Genomic DNA, 25,132 nt, shown 5'->3' with positions numbered 1-25,132 from the left:
TCCCTCTGCCCATTCTGCACTGCCTCCCGCAGAGCCCTCTCCTGCTATTTCTCAGTTTCCCAGTGTCAGTCCCTTGGTCAATGGAAACAACAGGATGGAGATGGCCCCTCTAGCCCAAAATGCCCACTGCGGGGAAGAGCAAAGTATCAGGAAAGTGGACAGCCCAGGGCTCCCTCTATGGGGCCGTCTGGAGGAGCCACGGGGTGCGCGGGAGATTAGCAGCTGGACTTGGCTGGCAGTGTTCGGGCCAATGCGACGTCACCAGGCGGAGAGATGAGTTTCCAGTGGAGCTCTGGGGGGGCTCCTGAGCAGGGCATTCCTTCCTGAAGCCTCATCAGGCTCAGCCCCTTCTCCTCCTCCCCTGCCCTCCCTCTCCTGCCGGGTTTGGAATTGGGTTTGGGGCGGGTTCTGCTTCCAAAGCCATCTCCTCCTGCAGGCTCCGTCCTCCGCCCCGAGCTCCCTCTCATTTTTCCGAGGCTCTGGGCAGTACTTGGACTGGCCTGCTGCCCTGGTGGGTCGGCTACCAGGAGTCCCAGGAGGAACCCTCCACAGGGAAGGCCTCCTTGGACCAGGACAGCTGCAGGTAGCTCTCTGGGGCCCGGGGACCAGGGGAGGGCTGTCCTGGGATGGGACTGCAGGGTGAAGGCCAGGCACAGCAGGAAAATCAGGTGGACATTCTCAGCACTGGGAACGGGCACTGCTAGGGAAGGCAACTAACAGAAATCCCACCCCTCTGAAAGCAGGAACCCCAAAGATTAGGGCTGATGCCTGCCAGAAGACTTTTACCACTTCCAAGCCTCGAGGACTCCCAAAGACACTGGAGGACTTTGAGAGTCCCCCTTCTGGGTAGCAGGCCCCGGTCTGGACCCCCAACCCCATCTGGCGTCTCCCCAGCCCCTAGCTGTCCTCCATGGCCAGTCCCTGTTCTGTCGTTCTGCGGGTGGAGGCTGCCCCATCCCTCCTCCAGCTTCACATCCAAGTGTGCTTTCTGGAAGGCCTGGAAGGGAACACCCAGTGGGCAGCATCCCAAGCCCGGGGAGAGGCTCTGTTACTCTCCCTCGCTCCCACTACCATGAGGACTGAGCCCCGCTCCACTCAGGAAAGCAGTAGAGGCAGCCCCAGAGGGACACCTGGGGATCAGCCTGCACAGCCCGGGACACTGGGCAGCTGTGGTCTCATGTTTTCCCTGGCTCGCCGCGCTGAGACAGAATCAGCAGCTGATGAGACCATTTGCTGGTCAGGTCTTGGTCCTTTTCCAGCTGTGTTGTTAACAGAGAACCGGGACCTAGAATGAGAGAGTACAGGTTCACTATGCATGTAGGGGAGCAGCAGACACGCATCTCCCATGGCCAGTGGCCTGAGGCCCAGCCAGCACAGTTGGCCCCAGAGTGGGAGTGAGGAAAGAGGCTGTGTTGTGGAGAGTAGGGTGTGAACAAGGGGACAGCCGGAGGAGGAGTGTGAGGAGGAGAGGAGGAGGAAGACAGGTGGCCATGCCATCCTTGGTTTGCCAGTGGGGATGGAGGAGGTAGCTTTGTGGGTCAGCTTTAGAGGGAACCAGCACTGTCACAGCCCTGATCCCCTCAGGGGAGCACACACATCCCATATGCATCACACACGTCTTTAATGCGGCCCATCTGGGATCCACTTGGCTTCTAGATCTCTCTGTGCAGGAGTGAAATCTTTTCAGATTGTCTCCAACAGGACCAGGACCAGGAGAGGATTCAGAGACACGGATCAAACTGATCGGAAAGGTGAGCAGGAATCTACAATGTGTGTCCACTTCGGACAGGGCTGGGCAGTCCCTTGCCAAAGGAGCACCCATAGCTAGGGTCTAGTCTGGCTGGGGTGAGGGGCTTTCCTGAGTCCAACAGCCCTGGAGGCAAAGTTTGGGGCCCAAACCTTGGGCTCATGGGCTTCTAAGAAGGGACACCAAGAAGAGTGGAGGCAGTGGAGTGGGCTGAGGACATTTATGGGCATCCAGGTGGGTCTGGGGGTATAGGACACTGGGAAGGATTGAGCCAGCCCCAGGGAGCGGGAAGCTCTGTGCACCTGGCCAGGAAGGTGGCCCAGAGCCAAGATGGCTGAGGGAGGGCAGAGGAAGTAAAGACCTGCACTCTGGGACACCAGCACTCGGCAAGCTCACACACATAACATCCAGTTCACACACTCACACAGGACCGGGATGCACCCCGGGGTATAGAGGGGTGCAGATGCTCGCAGGCCTCAGGGCTGTACAGCACCCAAAGGTGTGTCAGGCAGGCAGGGGGCGGGAAAGCAGCAAAGCCGCATTGGGAGGGGACCCAAGGCTGACGTAGGGCTGTCGGGTCTCAGAGACCCCGACCCTGCCTAGACCTCTCCAGCTGCAATGGAGCCCAGGCCTCCAGGACGCCAAGGGTTAAAGAGGAGGCGGGTTACTCTCGTGGACCGACATCCCTTGCAGCCAATGATAGGTGTCGCTGCTACGGCTCCGCCCCCGGACGGGAGGAGGCAGCGGGCTAGGCAGAAGAAGGAATTTCAGCGGAATGGAGCGAAAGGGCTGTTCCGCACTCCCGCGGGGGAGGGGGAGGGTCAGCAGCCTGCGGCCGGCTGTGCCCCGTGAGCCCCTTGTGTGCAAGCCTCAGTTTCCCCAATTTCAAGAGAATCAGGGCCACCGTGGGCCTCCAGGCTCGCTCCCTACAATCTTTTTTTTTTTTTTTTTGGAATGAGGAATCAAACCCAGGGTCTTGGGCTTGCCTGGCAAGTGTTGTGCAACCCAGATACATCCCCACCCCGCTACAAGCACCCTGATAATGGACAGATCTGCACAGCTTCAGGGTGTGCGGGGATTGTGAGTGTCTCTGCCCAGGTGACCTTGCTGCCTGAGCCTCCTACACCTGTCAAAGCATAAGAAAGAGCCTGCCCCGTGGCCGGTGTGAGGGCCATGCTTGAGGATGTATAGAAGTGGGCAGGCAGGTGCTTAGCTGGCACTGGCTTGGTGCTAACCACAATGAGCCAGATGACTGGGTGGGTCTGCCCCTCCAAGCACGTGCAGGAGGGAGAGAGACTAGATGCTTTAGCATGTTACAAACCAGAGGCCCAGCCAGAGGCCTCCTCCTCCAGGAAGTCCCCTCAGCCAAATCTGAGGGGTACCCTCCTCCTCTACCTCCAACTGCTAGGGCAGATGACTGGAACCCTGCCTTTATATTGAGCCAGGACACAAAGACGGGGCGGGGGTAAATGCATGTGTGTGAACAGAAGCGGTCCAGCTTTACTAACCTTGCACATCAGAGAACAGAAAGGCCTTCCCAGTGAGTGTCCATGGAGCTCCAAAGGGCCAGCAAGGATCAAAATGAGGGGTGCACAGCCCAAGGTGACTTGCTGCAAATTCCAACAGGACAGTCCCACAGGGCCCTGGGCTCAGAGGCAGAAGGAGATTGCCATGGGGGCAGAAAGCCCTGGGGTTGGGGGTCTAGTGGGGGTGGGACCCCTGTGCCCTGGCTCCACCCTCTCTGCATTCTTGCCAGGTGGGTGTGCAGGCTGGTGAGCGTGAGCAGGAATCTGGACTCACCAGGCCTAAAGATGGCTGGAAACTGCTCCTGGGAGGCCCATCCCACCAACGGGAACAAGGCAAGTGTCATGAGGCGGAGGAGTCCCTGGCTGTCCGAGGAGTATATGGGAGGAGCAGACAGAGCTGAATATCCTCCTCCCCTGCCCGCCTTCCTGCCCCACCCTCTAGCCATGGACCATATGGTCTGCTCCTGGTTACCTGGTTCCTTAGATCCGGTGTCCTTGTTAGTGAAGCAAGCTTGGCCACCCTAAAAATCGCCTTCCATGCTGTCCTTCATTGTCTTTTACCAGCCGTGAATGGTCTCATCTCCTCTCTCCCTGCAGAGGTGGGCAGTTGTCACCTGCCTCTAGGGTGGCCCTGATAGCATGAGCTGCCAGAGCCATACCCACTGTAGGCTGCCCGCTGGTCAGGGATTCACCTCCCTCTGCAGGCACCAGCCCTGCCTGAGCTACAGACAAGCCCTCCAGAGTGACCCTGCCTCCTGCCCTCCTTCTCTCCACTCATATCTCTGCACTTGCTAAAGAGTCAAGCATCCCTTGTGAGTCCCAGCAGAGCACTCAGGTGGAAAGGACCCCTCGGATTTACCTATTCCAAATTCTCGACCTTGAGGCTAGCATCACCAGAGTAACTGGACTCCTGCCCAGCCCCCAGGATTCCCCACCCAATATACCCTTGATTCTTTCCCTCTTCCCCAGGGTGCCCACTGTGGAATGGGGGGAGCCTGTCCCAGGAGGCAGAGGTTGGATGCACTGGGGGCATCTCCAGAAGTCCCCAGAGCATGGACAGCACGATCAGGGAGAGGGCAGGCTCCAGAGTGGGTGCTTTATGAGGTGGCCAGTGTCTAGGAATAGCAGCCCCCGCCCAGTGACTCACCCAGCCTCCTTCTCCTATGCAAGTTTTTTCCAGCCTTTGAGAGCCCTAGAGTGCTGTGCCATCTTGCTTCCTCCCCAGGGTCTATCCCCACTAGTGGAGCCCCAGGAGTCCTGGAATAATCAAATCCCCAACCTCCCGCCTCAAAGGAAGTGGAGATCAAGTTAGGCATTTGGATTTGGGGAATCAACAAAGTAGAAAGAGATGTTGAGCTAATGAATATGTTTAGAGGTGCCTGTGAACGACAGGTGTGAGCAGCACCCCATAAAAAGCTTATTTTGAGCAACACAGTGTCCCCAGTGTGTAGCTGTCATCTCCAGTTCCTGTGTACAGATCCCCTCGATCTAAGCCAGCCCAGAAGATCCCTGACTGGGCCAGGGGTCTAGCTCAGTGGCAGAGTGCCTGCCTGACGGGCGTGAGGTCCTGAGTTTGATTCCTGGTACCAAAAAAAGATCCCTCTCAAAGAGTGGTTTCTCAGGAGCAGCCTTCTGTCAGGGCCATCTGCAGGGAGCAGAAAGGATCTTGCCTCTAGGACCTTTCTATGTGCACAGGCATAGTGGAGGTTTCCTTTTCTGTTGTTTCATTCAAAAGCCCTGAGCAATGGAATGGACCATCCTTGGGGACCATGGGCTGGGATGCATTAGTGATGTCTGCAGAGGTGTGGGAAGGGCAGTAAGGTGCTACGGGCAGCCTTTGCCAGGAGGAATATGAGGGCCAAAACAACCTGAGGATGGAGTCACCTGAGATGGGTTGTGTTTGCCTGCAGTGTCTTTTAAATGTTAACACTGAAAACTCAGGACCCTGCACACACACTACAATATAGATTTCTGACCACTCTGGGGAGCAGGGAGGAGGATCCAGCTCTACTTGCAGCTATGGCTGGCACCCACCCACCAGAGCAGGGCAGGCTGTCCACCTCATTCAGAATGGTGCCCTTGGGTTTGCCGCTTTCCAGTCTCTGGCCCCTGGCCAAGCTTCGTGCATTTATATACCTGCCCAGACCTTACAGGCAGGACTGGCGTTCAGCTGGGTTTTGTCTTTACAGCTTTCTATGGCCAGATGAATCGCAGATGTCACAAGCCTTTCCCCCTCCCCAGAGATCCCCTGGGCTTTCCTATAACCCAGAATCCTGACACTGCCTCCGATCCCAATTCTCTCTGACCTTACTATGGAACAGAGTCCTCCTACCCTAGCTATGCCAGAGTCCAGTTTTCTTTTCTTCTAGTATTGGAGAGTGAATCCAAGGAACACTGAGATACATCCCCAACCCTTTTTATTTTGAGACAGCATCTTACTCAATTGTCCAGGCTAGGCTCAAACTGGCAGTCTTCCTGCCTCAGCCTCCTCAGGATCTGGGCTTATAGGCCTGAGTCACCATGCCCAGTTGTATTGTATTTCTCTAGAAGTAAATATTTTGTTGTTGTGTGTTTTGTGGTACCGAGATCAACTCATGACCATGAGTTTGCAAAGTGGGAGCTATGCCCTGAGCTAAATCCCTGGCTGTGTATTGGTTTTGAAACACTGAGAAAACAATTTGCAAGTCATTTGCAAGCACAGGAGGTGAAAATCCCTATCCCTCTCTCCTCCCTTCACTTGTCAACCTTTCCTTATGTGTATTTTCTATGTATCGTTCAATAGATAGAATTTTTTGCTAGAATCACTTAAAAGTAAATCACAGACCCCAAACTCCTTTACCTCCAAATAACCCGAATCTGTCTCGAACAAGGACACTCCCATGCATAACCTGAGTCCACTTCCACTTTCCTACAACATAACATGGAAGCAATACCCTTGTCTGCACGCACACCCTGCTCTCCTTCTCCTGGGGCCCGCCACCCTTTGTTGGCAATTGCTCAGGTCCAGTATGTAACACTGGGTTCCTTAGTCCTGTCTGTTTGGTCTCCCTCAACCCACAAGGCTCCTCAGTTCTCCCTAATTTTGCATGACGGGGGCGTCATGAGACCGAGTCTATTCTGACTGGTGGACCCTGAGGGGCTGGCTGCTGTAGGGAGGGTGCTCTGTGCTGCTAGCTCAAGTCCCTGGGAAATAGTGTGTCAGGTGACAAAGGGGCCATTGTCTGCTCGGCCACAGTCAGTGACCCTACAAACCCTGCCCCACCAGGGCAGGGGAGCCAGGCCCAGCTGCAGATGCCAGCCTGGTGGTTCGGGGAGGGTAGCCACATAACCAGGTGTCTCCCTTCTGCACCTGCACAGATGTGTCCCAGTGGGCATGAGGTCTCAGAACTCTACAGTCGAGGCTTCCTGACCATTGAGCAGATCGTCAAGCCGCCGCCCCCGGCCATCATGGACTACATTTTCCTGCTGCTTTGCCTGTGTGGCCTGGTGGGCAACGCGCTGGTCCTCTGGTTCTTCGGCTTCTCCATCAAGAGGACCCCCTTTTCTATCTACTTCCTGCACCTGGCCAGCGCCGACGGTGCCTACCTGTTCAGCAAGGCCGTGTTCTCCCTGCTCAACACAGGTGGCTTCCTGGGTCCCTTCGCCGACTACATCCGCAGTGTATGCCGGATCCTGGGGCTCTGCACGTTTGTCACCAGTGTGAGCCTCCTGCCTGCCATCAGCACAGAGCGCTGTGTGTCAGTCATCTTTCCCTCCTGGTACTGGCGCCAGAGGCCCAAGCATCTGTCAGCTGTTGTGTGCACCCTACTCTGGCTCCTCGCCCTCCTGGTCACCGGCATTCACAACTACTTCTGTGTGTTCCTGGGCCGCGAGGCCTCCGGGGCGCCCTGCAGGCACATGGACATCTTCCTGGGCATCCTGCTCTTCCTCCTCTTCTGCCCACTCATGGTGCTGCCCTGCCTGGCCCTCATCCTGCACGTGGAGTGTCGTGCCCGGCAGCGCCAGCGGTCTGCCAAGCTCAACCATGTCATCCTGGCCATCATCTCTGTCTTCCTCGTATCCTCCATCTACTTGGAGATTGACTGGTTTCTCTTCTGGGTCTTCCAGATCCCAGCCCCCTTCCCTGAGTATGTCACCGACCTCTGCATCTGCATCAACAGCTGTGCCAAGCCCATCGTCTACTTCCTGGCTGGGAGGGACAAGTCACAGCGGCTATGGGAACCCCTCAGGGTGGTCTTCCAGCGGGCCCTGCGGGATGGTGCCGAGCTGGGGGAGGCCGCGGGCAGCACGCCCAACACAGTCACCATGGAGATGCAGTGCCCCTCTGGGAATGCCTCCTGAGCAGCCAGCATTCGGGGAAGGATGGGACAGGAAGTGACCAGTGGCCTCCAAACATGCTGTGCCACAAGACAGAAACAAGGCGGCAGCCTTCATGCTTGGGTGGAGGGGAAAGGTCTGTCTCCAGCCCCTTATGCCTCCTTCTCCCTGGGCTGTGGGCTCAGGCAGTGACTGAGAGGCCAAACAACTATCTGCAAAGAGAACCAGTGGCCCTGGGCCCACCAGCCAGTCTGCTTCAGTGACTCACAGTACCAGAGTTGCCTCTATGAGGTGAGGTCCCTTGTGCCTCAAGCTGGTCAGTAAGAATACATGGTCACCTGGCCCCGTCCAGCTTCTGCCCCTTTGTGAGCTCTTGTTGAAGGTTACCCAGCCAGTGCCACCCCCCACAGGAAAAGGGAGTCCATCTCTACAAGGCAGCAGCAAAACAAACCCAGGTGGTGTGGAGCTCTCTGGCAGAGGGTCCTGCTAACCTGCCATGTAACCGAGTCTTTCCAGAAACAACATCCAGCTACCCCTGATGAATCATCGGTGACATGGCCAAAATGACTGGCCCTGCTGGAGGCTGGACTCTTCGGACATCTTGGGTGGCTGACTGCCTTCCTGCTTCTGTGCTCGGCCAGTCCTGGGCATTCTGTGTATCCCCCAGGTCACTATGGACCATCTGGGAAGCTCCTGGACAGAGTCCTTGGGCTCCAGCACCCATATGACAGTGGGCTCCGGCTCTACCTTGACCACCTGAGGACTGACACTGTGGTACCCGTCAACAAACACAGTGACCCTGTGTTGCCAAAGGAAGTTTTATAAAAGGCAATAAAATGTATATCAGTAAACATTTGCTGTCTGGCGGTGAGGCAGCTGACCGCGTACACCCTCTCTGTGCTCTTTCACGGTGAGGATGGCAGCAGCCACTCCCCACCATCTCTCCTGAGCCATCTGCTCTTTTCCTCAGCTCTGACGCTGCCTCCTCTGGCTGGCTGTGCCCACACCTCCAGCCTTCCTCCCTCTCCAACTGGCTCTGTGTACACCCAGTCCTGCCCACCCCTTTCCTGGTGGCATCCACTCCTATGCCGGAAGAAGCGATGGTTGCTAGGCTGTCCTCTGTTGGCTTATGTCCTTGGGCCTCCATCCCAGGAAGCTTGGTCCTCATCTCTGTGCCCTGCTCTGTAGAAAAGACACAGAGCCCAGAGGGGCTGCCTGGAGCAGGTAGCTGCCTCTCTGTTACCTCTCTGTCCTGGAGCCCCCAAGCACAGGCTGGCCCCTGACATCTCTCTATATGCCATTCATAGGCTGGTGTGGGTCTGAGCCAGAGAAGTTTCTGACAGCTTCCCACCCCCCAGCCACGCCTCTGCTCAGCCCCACAGAGGCCCATCCTGGGTACCTGCTGTCCAGCCTGGCCCAGGCTCCCAGCCCCTTTGCAGGGAGCTCTTGGGGAGAGGCCAGGCCAGAGGCGGATGGGGTGGGCCTGTCCCTGGAGAGAGCTGGAGCAGACAAGGAAGGCAGGGAAGGTAGGAGCAGCATCCCTGGCATTCAGTGCCTGGCATGCAGCCTGCACTCCGTGAGCCTGCCCAGCTTTGCCCTGCATAATGACCCAAGGCAGGGGTCCAAATCCATGGCCCTGATGTCCCATTTCTCAGCCAGCCTGACATGCCCCTCCTGTTCACTCCAGGCCACAGCCCTTCTGTGCTCTGATTTCTAATGGTCCCAGCTAGTCCTCCCAGCAAGGCCACTGCTCGATGAAAAGAAGGACCCTGTGGGCTCAGTGGGAGGTGCCGGTTCCAAGAGCTTCTGGTGATGACAGGATTTCAGTGCCACCTGTCCCATGTCCAGTGCTAGTTTTCCTGGCCTCCCCAGTGCCACTTAGAGAGTCCCAGAGACATGGGGTTGGATGTGGTGGTCTCCAACCTTGCAGGCATGGCATTGGTGACACACATGAAGGCTGTGCCTGGCGCCCAGTGGTGAAATTGCCACAGCTCAGATATCCTGGCTGCAAGATCCCGGACTCCACATGGACAGAAACACCTCCTAGCTCTGAAAGTGGCCGAGGGGCCAATGGGTGTTCTGGCTGCCTAGGGCGCATGCATCTCAATTCCTGGGAAGTCGCCTTCTTCTTAGGCGCCCCCAGGCCTCCAGCCCTGAGTCCACTGTCAGAACAAAGGACTTCCTGGATTCAGTCCGCAGACAGACTGTCAGAGCTAGGCAGATCCCAGAGGTCAGGATGGGGCTGTCCAAGAAGGATGCTGAAGTAGATAATAGTGTGAGCTTCAGGGATTGGCCTCTCTCTGGGATTGGCCTCTGGAGCTTTCTGCTGTGCAGATCACTGCTGCCCAAGGGAGCCAGCCTTTCTGTCCATCCCAGCCCCACCCCCACATTCCATTCTAATGAAGGCAAGACAGCTTTAGGGCTAAGTAACACAAACCGAAGGCCACTTTCCTCTCTCCTGCAATGTTACTAGATAAAGTGGGCTGGGGAAGAGTGGGCTGCAGGAGCCTGATGTGTGCCCCTCACTGTCTACACCCCACCCCCTCCCCTGGCCGCACAACTGGCTCCCAGTGGACCCCCAGCCTCCTCCTTTCTGGGCATTTGGTACAGGCAAGGAGCTGGGTGACCTAAGGACCACAGAGCTCTGTCCTGAAACTCTGAGGCACAGCTTTGCTCTGTGACACAGCAGAGATTGCAAGTCCTATTAAGGAGCTGCTGGACTGCACTGGGTTGGTTATTACTGAGCCTGACTTTCTTCCAGCTGTGACATGGAGCAGGGTGCAGGGCACAGCACAGGGCAGCACCCTACGGTTTCTCTTACTTCCTGTCGCATGCTAGCTCTACAAAAATAAGCAAGAAGAGACACACACTCTTCTGGATCATGCAAGGGATAAACAAGACCAAATATGGAAAGTCAAGAGTGAGCCCCAGGGAGGCAGAAGGCTGCTCTGCTGCTGGGACCTGAGCCTTGCCGTGCCTCGGTTTCCCCATACGGTACTGTGCAGACCTCACAGTGTTGTATAAAGTACCTGCAGGCTGTGCCCAGCACACCCAAGGGCCCTGGCCAGGCATCCAGGCAGGATCTGTTAGTACTCGCTATGGAATTCAGTGCTCACAAAGGGAGTTTCCTGTCCGGGATCAGTCACCCAGGTCCAGTCCTCGTCGGAGCCCCACATCAGCACCCAAAGTCTCCCTATGGTGGCCATCTTGTGGCCGCTGACCGCAGTGTGTCCCACCAGCAAAGCACTGAGACTTGGACTCAGGGAGCTGATGGGGTGAATGTGCCCATCACAACCTAGGTAGTGTCTACAGTTTGTCAAGGCCAAAGGAGGAAGTGGGTCCATTTCTACCTCTAGAAGACACAAAGTGGGAACAGGAGGTGGGTGCTCGGGAGACAGCAAGTGGCCCACAGGCCCGGGCCTCTCCTCCCTCTATTCTCCATCCCAGCCAAAGGCACAGATGCCTCTGGCATCAGCCCAGCACTCCGGGATGTCCTGCCAGCTGTGGTTTTCAGATAACTTGGGTTTCAGAATCCATGCCAGAAAATTTAAGCTCAAGACCTATTCGTATCTGCGCCCTTGGTTCTGAGTCGCCAGCCAAGACAATTCCTCCTTCCCAGGAATCTTGGGCTCATTGAGGAGGTGGGTGGAGAGATGGACCCACCCAGTCACTATCCCAGGAGGAGCGTGGGGAAATGCGCCCTGCGGCTTGTCAGTGTCTGACCCAGAAATTGAGGCAAACCTTTCAGAGGGCTTCCCGAATCAAACCCACCAAGAGCACCACTGCAAAAAGAACAATATCCTATGCCAGGAGAGACTCAAAAGTTGAAGCTGGAAATAACAGGGTATGGGTCACAAAATTAAAACTTATGGAAAAACTGCTCTGATGACTCAGAAAGCCAGCGCAGAGTTTCCTGGCAACTCAAAGGCAGGCTCACCTACTTTGGCAGATTCGTTGAAAAGTCTTTGTAAGGCACCCATTTAATATATGGTCCAGTGATCTTTGATCAGTGTTTATATGCCCATGTAGTCACCGAATCAATACACAGGGTGTTTTCAGCTTCCCAAAGAATGTTTCCATCTCTCCCCTTCAAAGCTTCCTGCTGTCATCAACCGTCAATCCAGCACCACCGCCCACGGCAACATCTCTGCTCCGTGCTGTGTTGACCTGCGACCCAGTCAGACTGTACCCATGTCAGCCAGGGTTCCTGGGGGCAAGAAACAGAATCCCAGGCTTCATTGAACTTGGCACGGGCAGGGGTGGGTATGTGCATATGGAAGGGAACGTATTAACCCACGCACTCAGAAGGTTCCAGAAGGGATTCTGGCTTCAGGCACTGCCAGACCTAAAGCCTTAAAGGATGCTATCAAGGCCCCTCTTTTGGCCAGGTATCAGCTTTGTCCCACCTCCTGGAAGCAACAGTACCATGGGAATAGAATAAATGAGCCCACGGGCATCCTAGCTGGCTACGTCCAAGCAGCTGAGGGCACCAAGGGCCACTTTTCTTTCTCCACTCTTTTTGTTAAAGAGATGCCTAACATCTCCCATACCCGCACGTCCTAAGCGTGCAGGCAGGAAATTAACCATGATGGCTCTGAACCTTCCTAATGTGTCACTGCCTGCCCCACCTGCCCCTCACCGGCCAGGTGGCACAGGTAAGACTTCAGCCTCCATCCTGCCTACAGGGCAGTGGATGTGAACAGAGGGGGAAAACTGTCTTCCCCTCTGTCTCTCACAGCGTGTGTGTGATCTCTGATTCCCGAGGGCAGAGAGGAATTACAAGCCTTCTAGTGAGGACTTGGGGCTTCAGAATGGTCACCCATGCTGCTCAGTCACCCAACCTGCAGATGGCAGAACTTGGATTGGTGAAAGATCCCAGATCCTGGGTCTACTGCTCCAGCCTCTGGTTTTTGGGAAGCAGAGTCCGGCAAGCGCATTAGCCAGAGCACCTTTTCTCGAAGGCAGCAGAGGCAGCTGCAATGCTTTTCCCATAAGAGCCTCCATTCCGTCTGCGGCCCCACCCCAGCTCCCCAGCAATGGAGCCACTAATGTTCTGAGGCCTTCAGGAGCATTGATGCTGCCAGGGTGTCTCAGGAAGGGGTGCCCCTCCTCCTCTCAGGCCCTCAGCCTCATCCTCCAGCTCCCCTGGGAAGGCAGTGGTAGGGCCACACCTGGGAAGTCCATTAGCCCCTCTGGCTCCTCCAGGCCCTGCTCCACAGTCTCCTGGGTAGGGGGAGCCACCTGAGTGAGACAGCAACCTGCCTGCATTTAAGCCTCCGCTTCCCTTTCTGCTCTCAGAGGAAGCAGAGCTGAGATCCTCCAGGGTCCTGGGGAAAGGACTTCTTTGAGGCTGGGATAGCAAAGTCAGCTAGGAGGGTGCAGCCCTACCTGGTGAGACAGTCACAGGCAGGAGCCTCTCAGGGGACCCAGAGTTGTCCAGGCCTCCCAGGAGAAGAGCCACCAGGAACTGGCACCTTACTCTGAGGGATAAGCATCACGTCCAAGGCCAGGTGAGATGCCTGTTTTCTACAGTCTGGGTAGAGGCACGCTGGTTAGAGGTAGATGCTATGCCACCTATGGACCCTGTGGGAGACTCGCTCTGCTGAGGCCACTGAAGCACTGGGGCAAGTGTGCCAGCCCCTCCGAGCTCCATCCCTCCCGTGGGCAGGGCGGGGTAGCAGAACTTGCCTCACAAGCATTTACAAGCCTGATGAGTTCATGAGACCGACCTCAGTGCCTACCATCTCAGAGGCAATGGCAGAGCAGGGACAAAGATGACAACCAAGGAATGCCGGGAGCAAAGTTTTAAGAAGATATGCATACCAAAAAAATAGAAGAAGAAGAAGAAAAAGATATACAATTAATTTTTTAAAAAATAGCTTATGAAACACGTGGGCAATATATGTTCATTTATGTAGAAAAAGATAGGCTCAGGGCTGGGGATTTAGCTCAGCAGCATAAGCGCCTGCCTTGCAAGCAGGCAGTCATGAGTTCGATTCCTGGTACCGATAAAAAGGAAAAAGACAAAAAAAAAAAAAAGATAGACTTATACATAAGTATACACATAAAGACCCCTTCAAGGGTGTATAATGATACTGCAGGGTGAGCATAAGGGAAAATATTATGTCTTCCCTCGAAATAAAACTATATTTGTAGAGATATCTGCGTTAAAATCTAAAGATCTTTAATGTTCAAGGAGAAAGAGTGCCTTAGTAGCCATAGGAAAAAGTACATTTCACTGTCCTTAGTGCAACAGACAAACATCCCAATGAGGCCTTAGAGAAGACCCCAAGCGTGACAAGATCAAGTCTATGAGAGAGAGACAGACAGACAGACAGACAGAGACAGAGACAGAGACAGAGAAACTGTAATAAAAGCTAAAATCTAAAATTAGTCAGCCTGAGCATGGGTGATGTAAAAACTCAGTCCACACTGAGTTTTTGCCACCATATTCTGCTTTATTTGACCCCAACCTGCTCCGCAGAGCCACTTTCTCCCTCACCCTTCACCTTTTCTACCATTTTTCACTCTCTCACACACACAAAGTCTAAAATCAGGTTATTTCTTGACTGCAAGGCAGTGGAAATATTTAAAATGCTTTTAAAAATCTGAAATGTTTTAAACTCAACACCCAGGGCAGCAGCGTAGGATAGTATACACTTATAACTATCCAGCACTCCGGTAGGCTGAGGCAGGCTTGGCAATTTTTTAAAAATTTTGTTTTAAAAAACAGGCTGGGGATGTGGCTCATTGTGAAGGCCCTGGGTTCAACATCCAGTTCTCTGTCTCCTAAAGGAACAGAAACGCCATCATATCCCGAAGGTTTGAGAGGCCCATTCCCAGGCCAGGAAGCAGCTGTGCCAGGGACCATGGGTGACACTTCCACAGTATGAGCTATGGTCACTTCCCTCTGATTCCAGAACCACCCCAAGGTTCCCAGCATGGATTAGAGCTGTGGACAGCACCCAGAGTCCATGAGGACTCTCCCAGCTCTGAAAGAGGCAGGGGCCAAACCCCAAGTGCAAAGCCCTACGTGGAGCCCAAAGCCAGCCTGGGAAACCCAGTGACTCCTGAGCATTGGGTGACCCCACAGAGGTGTACCAGGCACCCACTAAATGAACTCTGGGTGCCCCCTTGTGCCAGGCCTAGAACCCGCCACTGACTGCACACTCACATTCTCACTGGGAAGAGGAGGCTGCTAAGAGCAAAGCTGCCCGGCGTAGGTCCACTCTGTCCTGCTGCGCAGAGCTCAGCAGTGAGAGCACACACCATGCTTTGCACACTTCTCTCCCAAGTCCAAGGTCAACTGCCAACAGGGCATCCGTGTGGCCAGTGGCACATTGCACTCTATAGTGTGAGCCTCCTGTGGTCACCATAACAAATGACCACAAACCAAGGGGCTTAAGACACAAAGTCTGAAGGTCCAAGCCCAGAACTGGGTGTCAGGGCCCTGTGGGAAGATCCTTCCTGCTCCTCTGGATGCCACTGGCTCCAGGCCATCATGGGATTTGCGGTCACAATTTTCCAACCTTATGTCCCCTCCCCTCCACTCCCTGGGAATCTCCTACTGAATAATCCAGGCTGATCTTATGTTGAGATCCATAACTCAGTTACATCAGCGAAGACCCTGTTTCTCAGTGAGTTCCCGTATGTTTCAGGGAACCACTGCAGGAGCAGCCCCTGCCTGCACAGAATCTCTTCTCTACTTATCCATCAGCAAGACTTTACTGTATGTTTCCAACTTGCAGGAGAGAGCCAGACATGTGACACCTGCGCTGAAACCCACCAACAGTTACACTGACCGCAAAGGTGAGGCTTCACATTGTCACGATGGGGCGCTGTGGAGGAGGGGACCCTGCACTGCACCCCACCATGACTATAAAGCAGGTATTAGAGAAAACACCACCCCCCTCCTGATCTCCCCAAATAAAACACAGAGCAGCAGGGTGCAAGACCAGAAGGGACACTGGAGGTGACACAACGGCCCAGGGTGCCACAGAACTACATCCCAAACCTTTTTTTTCCGCTTGAAACCCAATCTTGCTAAATTGTCCAGTCTAGTGTTGAACTTGTGACCCTCCAGCTTTAGCCCCTAGAGTGCTGGGATTACAGGTGTGTGCCACCGCACTTAGCTATGTCATTTTGGGAAGTTAATATTCAAAAATTTAAATATTTAAAATAATTTTACATTTAAAAATATTTAGACATAATTAACAATAAAAATACTACCTAACAAAACACTAAGCCACAGAAATACATAGTGGTTGTCTTATAACCCGAAATATCTGTTATGAAAAAAAGAAAATTTGAAAATTAATTCTTTAGGTAGTCAAACCAAGACACTGAAAAAAAGAACCACAAAGGCTACCCAAAGAAGCTAAAAGCAATAAAAACACAAATTAAAGAAACAGGAAATAAAGATACAGTAGATGTGATTTTTAATTAGATAAGAAGAGAAAACTGGTTCCTGAAAAACAAATCTCTGGCCAGTTAAGAAAGAAGGAAGAGAAAGAAGAGAAGGCACAAATAAAGACAGATAGCATTGAGGTTTTAAAAATACTGTGTAAGTGTAAAAGAATACTACATAGTTTTACAGTGATAAGCGTGACTCCAGAAAGCAAGAAAAAATATTGCCTACTTTTACTCAATAAAAGCATCTGAATAGATCTAAAACATTAAACTAAGTGGATTTGTTGTTCTCTTTTAAAATCATGCAAATCCACTCCCACTCACATAAATTATCAGCCAGATGGTTTTACTGGCTGCCAAATCTTGAAAGAAAGATAATCCTTACATGATACAAATTGTTCTAGCGAGGAGAGGGAAAGGGAAATCTCTCCAATTAATTTTATGAAGCCAGGATCACTACACAATTTTGAATTAAAAAACAGACAAGGAGGGCTGGGGCTTGTGCACTTCCCTGCCATGGGCAAAGGTCTGGGTTTAATCCTCGCACCACCGTGAAGAGGAGGGGAGGGGAGGGAGGCGGAAAAAGGGAAGTAGAGGGTTGTAGAGAGACAGACAGACAGCGATAGAAACAGAGAGACAGACACACAGAGATGGGGAGTTAAAGACAGCATCTAAAGAGAAAGTTAAGGGGCAAGCTCACTTATGAACATCGAGGAAAATATTCTAAACCAAGTCAGAGCAAGCCAGAAAACCAAAAAGAGGAGAACATACGTAGTTTCTCCTGGAAACAGACGAATGACTAAATACCAGAAAATCTATCAATATATATTTACGACATAAAGAAAGGGAGAAAAAGGAAAATCAGTAGATTTTAGAGAAGTGTTTGTCATAAGTTTCATCATACACGAATGATAAGATCAGAGAACTAGGAGGGAATTTTCTTATCTTGATAAATGAGAATACCAAAAATTTAAAGAGTGAACATCATACCTAACGGAGATTTTAGACATAATTTCTTTGAGATTAGGAAAAAGATAAGTGTGATTAGTAATTCTCTGTTCAGTTTGGGCTAGATTTTTGGGCTATGATATAAGAAATGGAAAAGAAATTAGCCTGGTGTGGTGGCACGCGCCTGTAATCCCAGCACTCGGGAGGCTGAGGCAGTTAGGGTCGCCATAATTTCAGGGCCAGCCTGAGCTACATAGTGAGTTCAAGCCCAGCCTGAACAGCATAGTGAAACCTTGTCTCAAAACAAGAAAAAGAAAGAAAGAGAAAAAGAAATTGCAGGCACAATAGCTCCGAAGAATATCAAAATATTCAACAAACTGACAGATATAAAATAACTCAGGCTATTTGCCTGATTAGTAAAAATTACAACCATTAACTGTGCTCTTCTACACTGGCAATAATCAGGAGGAAAATACAGTGAGGCACTGCTGTTTCTGGCCGTAATGGAAAAATTGCTACTGGACAAACCCTCCCATCGTAAACAACTGGAAACCAAAGAAAACATATGAAAAAATTGTTTGCAGATATTGGACAAGAGGGGCCCAGGGATGTAGCTCAGTGGTGCGGTGCCTGCCTGGCATGCTCAAGGGCCTGAGTTTGATTCCCAGCACTGGACAAAAAAATTGGACCAGAGACAGCCCCGCGCTGCGATCGCAGAGAGGAGAGCGGTAAGAGGCGCGTCCTGTGGTCACGCTGGCTCCCAGCCCGGAGAAGCCTTTTGGACAGTACCATGGGAAGTAGGGGAAGCCAAGCGAAGTGGGAGCTGAAGATGCAGGCTTCATCACCCTCGGGGGAGATGGAGGCGGCTGGAATTTGGGAGGTGGAGAAGCAGACCAGAGGCAGTGAGCACCTCGGAGAATGGACTCCAAAATTCTGGGTAGGGAGCCCTGCGCACCTGCAGGGTGAATCATCAGGAAGAAGCTGGGCAAAACCAGCTACCGACGTGCTGTCAGCTGAGCTCACACAGAGGTCACACGGAATTGGGTCAGGTTGGGAGACGCCAGAGCCCAGCCACTCCATCGGTCTCCTGGACGATCTACAGAGGCCTCTCAGCAGCTGCCCAAAACCAGGCCTAATAAAGCTCGAACAGCTTCAGATCCTCTTTAAATCTGTTTACCAAATGCAACTTATCTATTTGCCTCTTTTGTCATGGTGTCCTATCTAAGAATCTATTGAATCGTGCTTATCTGCCAGTAAATCAAATGCCCACTAGAAACCCATCAGTCTTAAGAGAGATTTAAAAAAAAATCAGACACTCGGCAATGACAAACTCACAATATCCTGTGTTACATCTTACATCTGGATGTCCCCCCTCACAGCCTCTTGTGCTGAGAAGTGGGATTTGGGGAGGTAAATAGATCATGAGTGTGTGATATGGGATTAAGGGTATGATCAGTACACTGGATTAGTACACAGAATGGTTTAGCATGGTTCAGGGGGAGAGAGAGACAGAGACAAAAGGCAAAGAAACAGAGAGAAAAATTTGTCAACATAGAATTTTTTATACCAGGAAATTGAACTCAGGACCTTACACTTGCCAGGCAGGCAGTTGTGCCACTGAGCTACATCACAGGCCCTAACATAGAATTCCTTATTCAGAAAAAATGTCCTTCAAAAATAAATATAACACACATACACAAAAATTAACTCAAAGTGAGCAGCTGACCATGGTACCACATGCCTGTAATCCCAGCACTCAGGAGGCTGAGGCAGGAGGATCACCGTGAGTTCAAGGCCAGTTTGGGTTACACAGACAGTCCAAGGCCAGCCTAAGTTACATAGTGAGACTCTGTCTCAAAAATAAAAAATAAAAAATAAAAATAAATCAAGCTAATTCAATGATCTAAATATTAGAGCTAAAACCAGCCAATGCACACCTATAGTTCCAGGTATTTACTTGAAAAACTGCAATGGGAGGAGCCCAGGAGATTGAGACCAGCCTGGAAATATAATTAGATCCTGTCTCAAAAAACAAAAACAAACCAGGAGCTAAAGTCGTGAAATCCTTAGAAAAAGAGCTAAAAACTGTAGCCAGGCATGGTGGTGCATGTCTGTGATCCCACACTCCCAGACTGAGGCAGGAGGATTGTAAGTTTGAGCTCAGTCTGGACAACTTATAAAACTCTGTCTCAAAACAAAAAAAAAAAAAAAAAGGAAAAAGTACTGGGATGTAGCTCAGTGTGAGCCCTGGTTTCAGTTCCCAGCACAGTACCACTGCTGAGAGAGATAGAGAGAGAGAGAGAGAGACAGAGAGACAGAGAGACAGAGAGACAGAGAGACAGAGACAGAGACACAGAGAGAATCAGAGAGGCAGAAAGACAGAGAGAGAGAGAGAGAGGCTCGGAGGCCAGTAAGGAGGCCGATGCAGACACCAGAGGAGCTAGTGGCAGTTGGGGGTCATTTGTACGTCTGTGGAGAAATGTCTGTCCAAAGCTTTTTTCCCACTTTTAAATTGGGTTGCTGTTTTATCGTTGAATTAGAGTTCTTTATAAACTGTACACTAAACCCCTAGGAAATACAATGCAGATATTTTTGCCTACTTAGTAAGTAGCTATTTTGCTTTCTTGATACCCATCAAGAGATGAAAGATCTTAATTTTGAAGAAATCCAGTTTATCCATTTTTTATGCTGTCAGTGTCATATCTAAGACTCTATTGCCAAATTCCAGTTGCAAAGATTGGTCTCTGTGTTTTCTTCTAAAAATTTTAAGGGTTTTTTTTTTTCTTAAAGACAAGGTTTTGCTATGTAGTTCAGGCTGATCTTGAACTCAATGTGTAGCCCAGACTGGCCTTGAACTCACAATAATCCTCCTGCCTCAGCCTCCTGAGTGCTGGGACTATAGGCATGCAGTGTCATATCAAGCTCAGCCTCTATTGACTATGTGTTTATTCTCCACACAGTAGCCAAAATTAAATCAGCTATTGTCAAGATTGTAATTGTTCTTTTGGATGGTGAGCTCCTACATAACTTTAGCATAAACACAAACAAACACATGCACACAAAAAAAGGAAAGGGGCCATCCCTGGACCAATATCGGGAGGATATCACAAAACAAGTAAAACAACAAATCCAATTCCTGAGCCAGGAGGCTGAGGCAGGAGAATCACTGCAAAGTTGAGGCCAGCCTAGGCTACACAGTGAGTTTAAAGCCAGCCTGCACTACAGAGTGAGTCCCTGTCTCAAAGTGAAAAAAAAGGGCTGGGGATTTAGCTCAGTGGCATAAGCGCCTGCCTTGCAAGCAGGCAGTTGTGAGTTTGATCCCTGGTACCAATAAAAAAAAAAAGTGAAAAGAAAATAAAATAAAAATCTAATTCTCTGCATCAGAAGTCAAGTTAAAAATTATAAATAAAATCTTTTTAGATGCAATAAAATACCATTTACAGTGTCAACAAGGGACTCTAGCAGTATTGCAACATTAACACAATACAGAATGTGTAGAACCTTTGTAAGGAAAATTCCAAAGCCCTTATTAATTATATTAAAGGACGTGAGAAAGGACTTGAGGCTGGAGAGACATTTCATGGCGTGGGCACCATGATTTCACATTATAAAGGCTATCGGGCTGCCCTACTGCAATCTGTAAGTTCTATGAAAACTTAGGGGCTTTTTCCTTAAAGGAATTCCAAAGCATTACTCTAAGATGTGTAAGGATTCACAAACGGCTACTTCAGTTTAAAAAGGGGGTGATTCACTATATACCATAAATGGTACAGCACGAAACCCCATGTATTAGACAATGCTGTGCTGATGCTGTAGGAACAGATAAACCACTGATCCAGAACAAGTTCAAAAATAGCCCGTGTCAAAGTGGATGGAACACAGGCTGGGTGGGGGGTGGCCTTAGGAAACCTGGCCCACACGAAGAAGGAAAAAATCGAGCTGTCTCCTCACTTCCTCCCTCAGAAAAAGTAGATTCCAGTTGGAGCCAGGACCGAAACTGAAGGGGGAAAACTATACAATTAATAGAGGCAAATATAAGCAATGTTTCTCTCACCCAGGGATATGAAATAACAGGATCCAAAAGGCTCACCATTTAAGGTTAAAAACTTACAGGAGAGTGGCCCTACCAGAATGGAGAAAACTGTCATGAAAGAAAATTCTCAGAGACAAAAACCGGCAATGTCTCAACCCAGGAAGGATCACCACCTAAAAATATGAACAGTGACTGCACACAAGGAAAGAGGAGAAGGGAAACTCAGTTGAAAAACAAATGAACAGCAGATGTGGCCAGGCTGTTCAGTAGGGGAGGCCCCAGTGGCCATCCCAGATGTGTGAGCTGAGGCCGAGAGCCAGAGAAATGCACGCTGGAACTCCTGGGGTCACTTTGCAAACATTGAATTGGCAAAAATGAGGAGAATGCATGAAGCCTCGTGTGAGTGAGGGAACGTGGGTGTGGGAATCTCCCTGCCCCAGCGCGAGAGTGAAGTCTGCAGCTGCTATTCACAAAATTAACCCAATAGTGCTTAGTCCGCGGCCTGACAACCCCACTTCCGGAACACACACCAGAAAAGTCCTGAGTCTAGTGCAAAAGGGACCTGCATGAGGGTGTTCACTGTCATGTTTTTAGGATAACAGCACTGGGAAATCTAATAGCTGGAATCCATGGTGAAGAAATAGACAAGGAAAATGGGGTCAGTGGACATCATGAAATGTCACAACAAACTACCTTTCCTTACAGCCAGCAAACCTACCCTAAGCACATATTGTGGAGTGAAATAAAAACAGTGTGACTTCTAAATTGCAATGTTTAGATGATTGGAAATGCTGAGGGACAGCCTCTCTGCTTTTGAAAAGATAGTGAAAAGTCTTGCTGGTCCATGCAACACCGAATTTTACGTTGGTCCATTTTCCTTCCTAAGGATGCCCCAGACTCTAACAACAGCCACACTGCATAATGTGTCAATGTCCCAGGACCAGGGTTAATTAGATCAGGACAGAAACAAGTTGGAGAGGACACAGAAGCGAGACTGGGATGCTGAAGGGAGATATATGTGAGGAATGTTTATTTGGATTCATGGTCACGGTGTGCCTCAAATTGAGGGATGTAATTAATTATCTATTTCCCTTTGAGGTCTAATTTTCAGAAAATGATTTCATAGGATTTGAAGATGACGGAAAAAATGATAATCTCAAGAGATGTAGAAAAGGCATTTGATACTTCTCTGTAATTTGGAAAAGAAGCTCAGAATAGAAGAGACCTTAGCCTGAAAAGGGACATCAGCTGCAAGCTGGTGTCCACAATGGCAGAGTCAGGGTGAGCGACAGCCCTAGGGAGAGGATCATATCGGAAGCCAGGGGAATTGGCATAATAACCCCGAAGCTAGAAATCTGGGAGGCTCCCAGAAAGCCCTCTGGAGTCCAAGTGACTTGGAGTCTCACACTGGTCTGTTTGCCTTCCCAGGATGACCTCAGCACCTTCCCCCAGCAGCTCCAGGCTGGACGCGATGACCTGGGCCTATTTTACTCTGATCTTCCTGACCATGGTCACCTCTGTGTGCGGGGCAGTGGGCAACAGCGTGGTGATCTGGCTGCTGAGCTGCCGCTCACAGCATACTCCCTTCACCGTCTACATGCTCAACCTGGCGGTGGCTGACCTCCTCTTCCTCCTCTGCATGGCCGCTGTGCTGAGCCTGGAGACCCAGCCCCACCCCGAATTGGACAGTATCAGTAACGACGCCACCCCAGACTTCACTCCCTACGCCATAGCCTACGAGGCGATGTGGAGGGTGAAGTACTTCGCCTATACCACCGGCCTAAGCCTGCTCACAGCCATCAGCACCCAGCGCTGCCTCTCAGTCCTCTGCCCCATCTGGTATAAGTGCCACCAGCCCCAGCACCTGTCCACTATAGTGACTGCCCTGCTCTGGGCCCTGTCCTTCAGCATGAACATGCTGGCTTCCTACTTCTGCACCACGTACTTGCACTTCCATAAGCAACACTGCTTCAAGGTGGACATGGCCATAGGCACCCTCATCCTGGGGGTCTTCATGCCTGTGATGGCCATATCGAGTGCCATCCTCTTTGTCCAAGTGCGGAAGAGCATCGTGCAGCGGCCCCGGCGGCTGTATGTGGTCATCTTAACCACTGTCTTTGTGTTCCTTGTCTGTTCCCTGCCCCTGGGCATCTACTGGTATGTCGTGCTCTGGACGGACCCGAAGCCGCAGGTAAAGCTCCTGTGGCTCTGCGTATCACGCTTCTCCTCCTCCGTGAGCAGCAGCGCCAACCCGGTCATCTACTTCCTGGTGGGTAACCAGAGGCACCGGAAGCTGAAGGAGTCCATGGGGGCCATTCTGAACCGGGCACTGCAGGAGGAGCCCGAGCTGGAGGGAAGGGAGACACCCTCCACGGGCATTCAGGAGCGCATCTGAGGTGACCCACTGAGCTGCTTACCTTACAGGCCACATCCTGGGGGTGACAGTCGCTCCCATCCCTTCCCTGCAAGGTCCTGGCTCTTCTGCTGCAGGAAGCTCCAAAGGCTTTGCACTCACAGGGTTTGAGTCTCTCTCCTGCATGCCACCCCCTCCACCACAGCCACCTCATTGCATCCCCGATCTAACTGGAAGATTCAGTGTAATTTCTTCTCTTATAGCAGATCACCTAGTCAGCCATCAGCCAGACCCTGTTTAAAGCTGCTGTGGAAATGGTCTCTAGAGATGGGTCACGGGAATCTGGCCGGGATGCGAAAGCTCATTCCTCCTTGTTTCCACCTGATCCCTGGAGTGGACACTGAGGTCACCTTGCTCCCTCCACCCCTATTCCCGCACCCTGCCAGACCTGTTCACTTTCCTCCTCGAGAGACCACACCACACTCTGACAGGGGCCGGACAGTGCACACCAGGGAGAACAGATGACCAGAGACCCGGGAGTCAATGTCCAGTCAGTGTGAGGACACAAACGAAAGGCGACTACTGGAGAAGCAGAGGCAGGACTCACAGGTGACCTGGCCTCCCTGCGATGGCCACGCAGGATCTCTGCAAAGAGCCCTGTGGGGCCTCCAGATAAAGCACATCCCACCAGGTGCTGCCTCACTCTGATTAGAGGAACTCAGACCAAAAAGACAGAAGATGCCTGGTGCCAGGTGTCGCGAGTGTCTAGTGCACTCTGGACTCCGGGAAGAGACACACACACACCAAGTCGGGACACGGGGGGGTGCAGCGCGAAGAAAAGAAGCAGTAGAGAGAAACAGCAATTGTAACTGCACCGCACTGCACTGTACACTGTGCTTTATTTTAGGATTCTTACATAGTAAACCGGATCAATTTATAGAGCACAGACGATTAACTAGTGAAAAAGCATTCCTTTGGACAAGCTACAATGTGACAGACTACAATGTTTATCTAAATTATCTAAGTGAAGCAAACAAGCACAGTTTTTCTAGCCCCTCTAACCCAGGAGGAAATTCATTAGCCCAAAAATGTTGTTAATTATGTTTGTTGCTAGTGTCACAAAGGTGGTCGGCCACTTCCTCATGACTGTGTAAACAAAGCCAAGTCACACAGCATGGTTTCAGAGGGTGAGAAGATCCCCACTGAGAACAGGCATTCCTGTCCCGCCTCTGTCTCGCATACCGGGGGCTATTGTTTACTGCAGGTCCCGAGGGAGCCTAGGGCCTTCAAAGTGACTCCTCATCCCCCCCCCCCACTTCCATCCTTTTTATTTTTTAAGAACAATTTCTATAAGACCAGATTATTTGTAGCATTTTGTCTTATGTAGTAAAAATACACAAGAACTATGGCAATGAGAGCTATAATTAAGCTAAGTCCCATGCCGCTTAAAGTGTGGGTAAGGCTTTGCCAGATTCCTTTAGGGTCTAGCCCTTTTAAGGAATGAGCAAGCAATTGAGCAAACTGTGCCAGAGATTTATCATCATTGTGCTTTGTAAAATCTTGGTCAATTTGATTATGCAAAGATTTTATTTCCTCCTAGGCAGAAGTGTTTCCATTTAGATACATTTTAATCACTTCCCATTCATGTTTTGTTTGATTATAAGGTCGTTGTGTTATACAGAAAGTAGTTGAATTCCAATCACATTTTAAAAACGCTTAATGCTGAAGAGCCAATATTTTTTTTCCCATCTATTCAACTGTTTGTTTAAGAAGGTCTATTTGCTGCTGTAGTTTAGCAT

General features: G+C 51.1%; 2 protein-coding genes across 4 annotated transcripts; both read left to right on the top strand.

Annotated features, from left to right (window-relative positions):
• The first annotated feature begins 339 nt into the window (after positions 1-339).
• Positions 340-8,441, top strand: Mrgprf (MAS related GPR family member F). Of its 3 annotated transcripts, none has more exons than XM_013150848.3 (4): positions 340-583; positions 1,702-1,751; positions 3,504-3,606; positions 6,631-8,441. In XM_013150848.3, the coding sequence occupies exons 3-4, from the start codon at positions 3,559-3,561 to the stop codon at positions 7,612-7,614; spliced, it is 1,032 nt and encodes a 343-aa protein (XP_013006302.1). In that variant the 5' UTR covers positions 340-583; positions 1,702-1,751; positions 3,504-3,558; the 3' UTR covers positions 7,615-8,441. The 3 variants fall into 3 exon arrangements, with proteins under 3 accessions (XP_013006302.1, XP_003468366.1, XP_013006300.1); XM_003468318.5 differs by having other exon boundaries at positions 1,688-1,751; XM_013150846.3 differs by having other exon boundaries at positions 341-583; positions 1,657-1,751.
• Positions 8,442-22,409: 13,968 nt separating this feature from the next.
• On the top strand, positions 22,410-23,375 carry Mrgprd (MAS related GPR family member D). The gene has a single exon (XM_003468122.4). The coding sequence runs from the start codon at positions 22,410-22,412 to the stop codon at positions 23,373-23,375; it is 966 nt and encodes a 321-aa protein (XP_003468170.4).
• The last annotated feature ends 1,757 nt before the right edge of the window (positions 23,376-25,132 follow it).

This window comes from Cavia porcellus, unplaced genomic scaffold (assembly GCF_034190915.1).
Source record: "Cavia porcellus strain 051 isolate PalLab524CR breed Dunkin Hartley unplaced genomic scaffold, mCavPor4.1 scaffold_17, whole genome shotgun sequence".
NCBI lineage: Eukaryota > Metazoa > Chordata > Mammalia > Rodentia > Caviidae > Cavia > Cavia porcellus.
The sequence above is the reverse complement of the archived record's forward strand: the minus strand, read 5'-3'. Positions and strand labels throughout refer to the sequence as shown.

Excerpts from the sequence above, each read along its gene's own strand:
- Mrgprd (XM_003468122.4), top strand. The coding sequence starts at position 22,410 with ATGACCTCAGCACCTTCCCCCAGCAGCTCCAGGCTGGACGCGATGACC.
- Mrgprf (XM_013150848.3), top strand. The coding sequence starts at position 3,559 with ATGGCTGGAAACTGCTCCTGGGAGGCCCATCCCACCAACGGGAACAAG. Across the intron at positions 3,607-6,630 it reads ATCCCACCAACGGGAACAAG|ATGTGTCCCAGTGGGCATGA; the intron begins GCAAGTGTCATG and ends GCACCTGCACAG.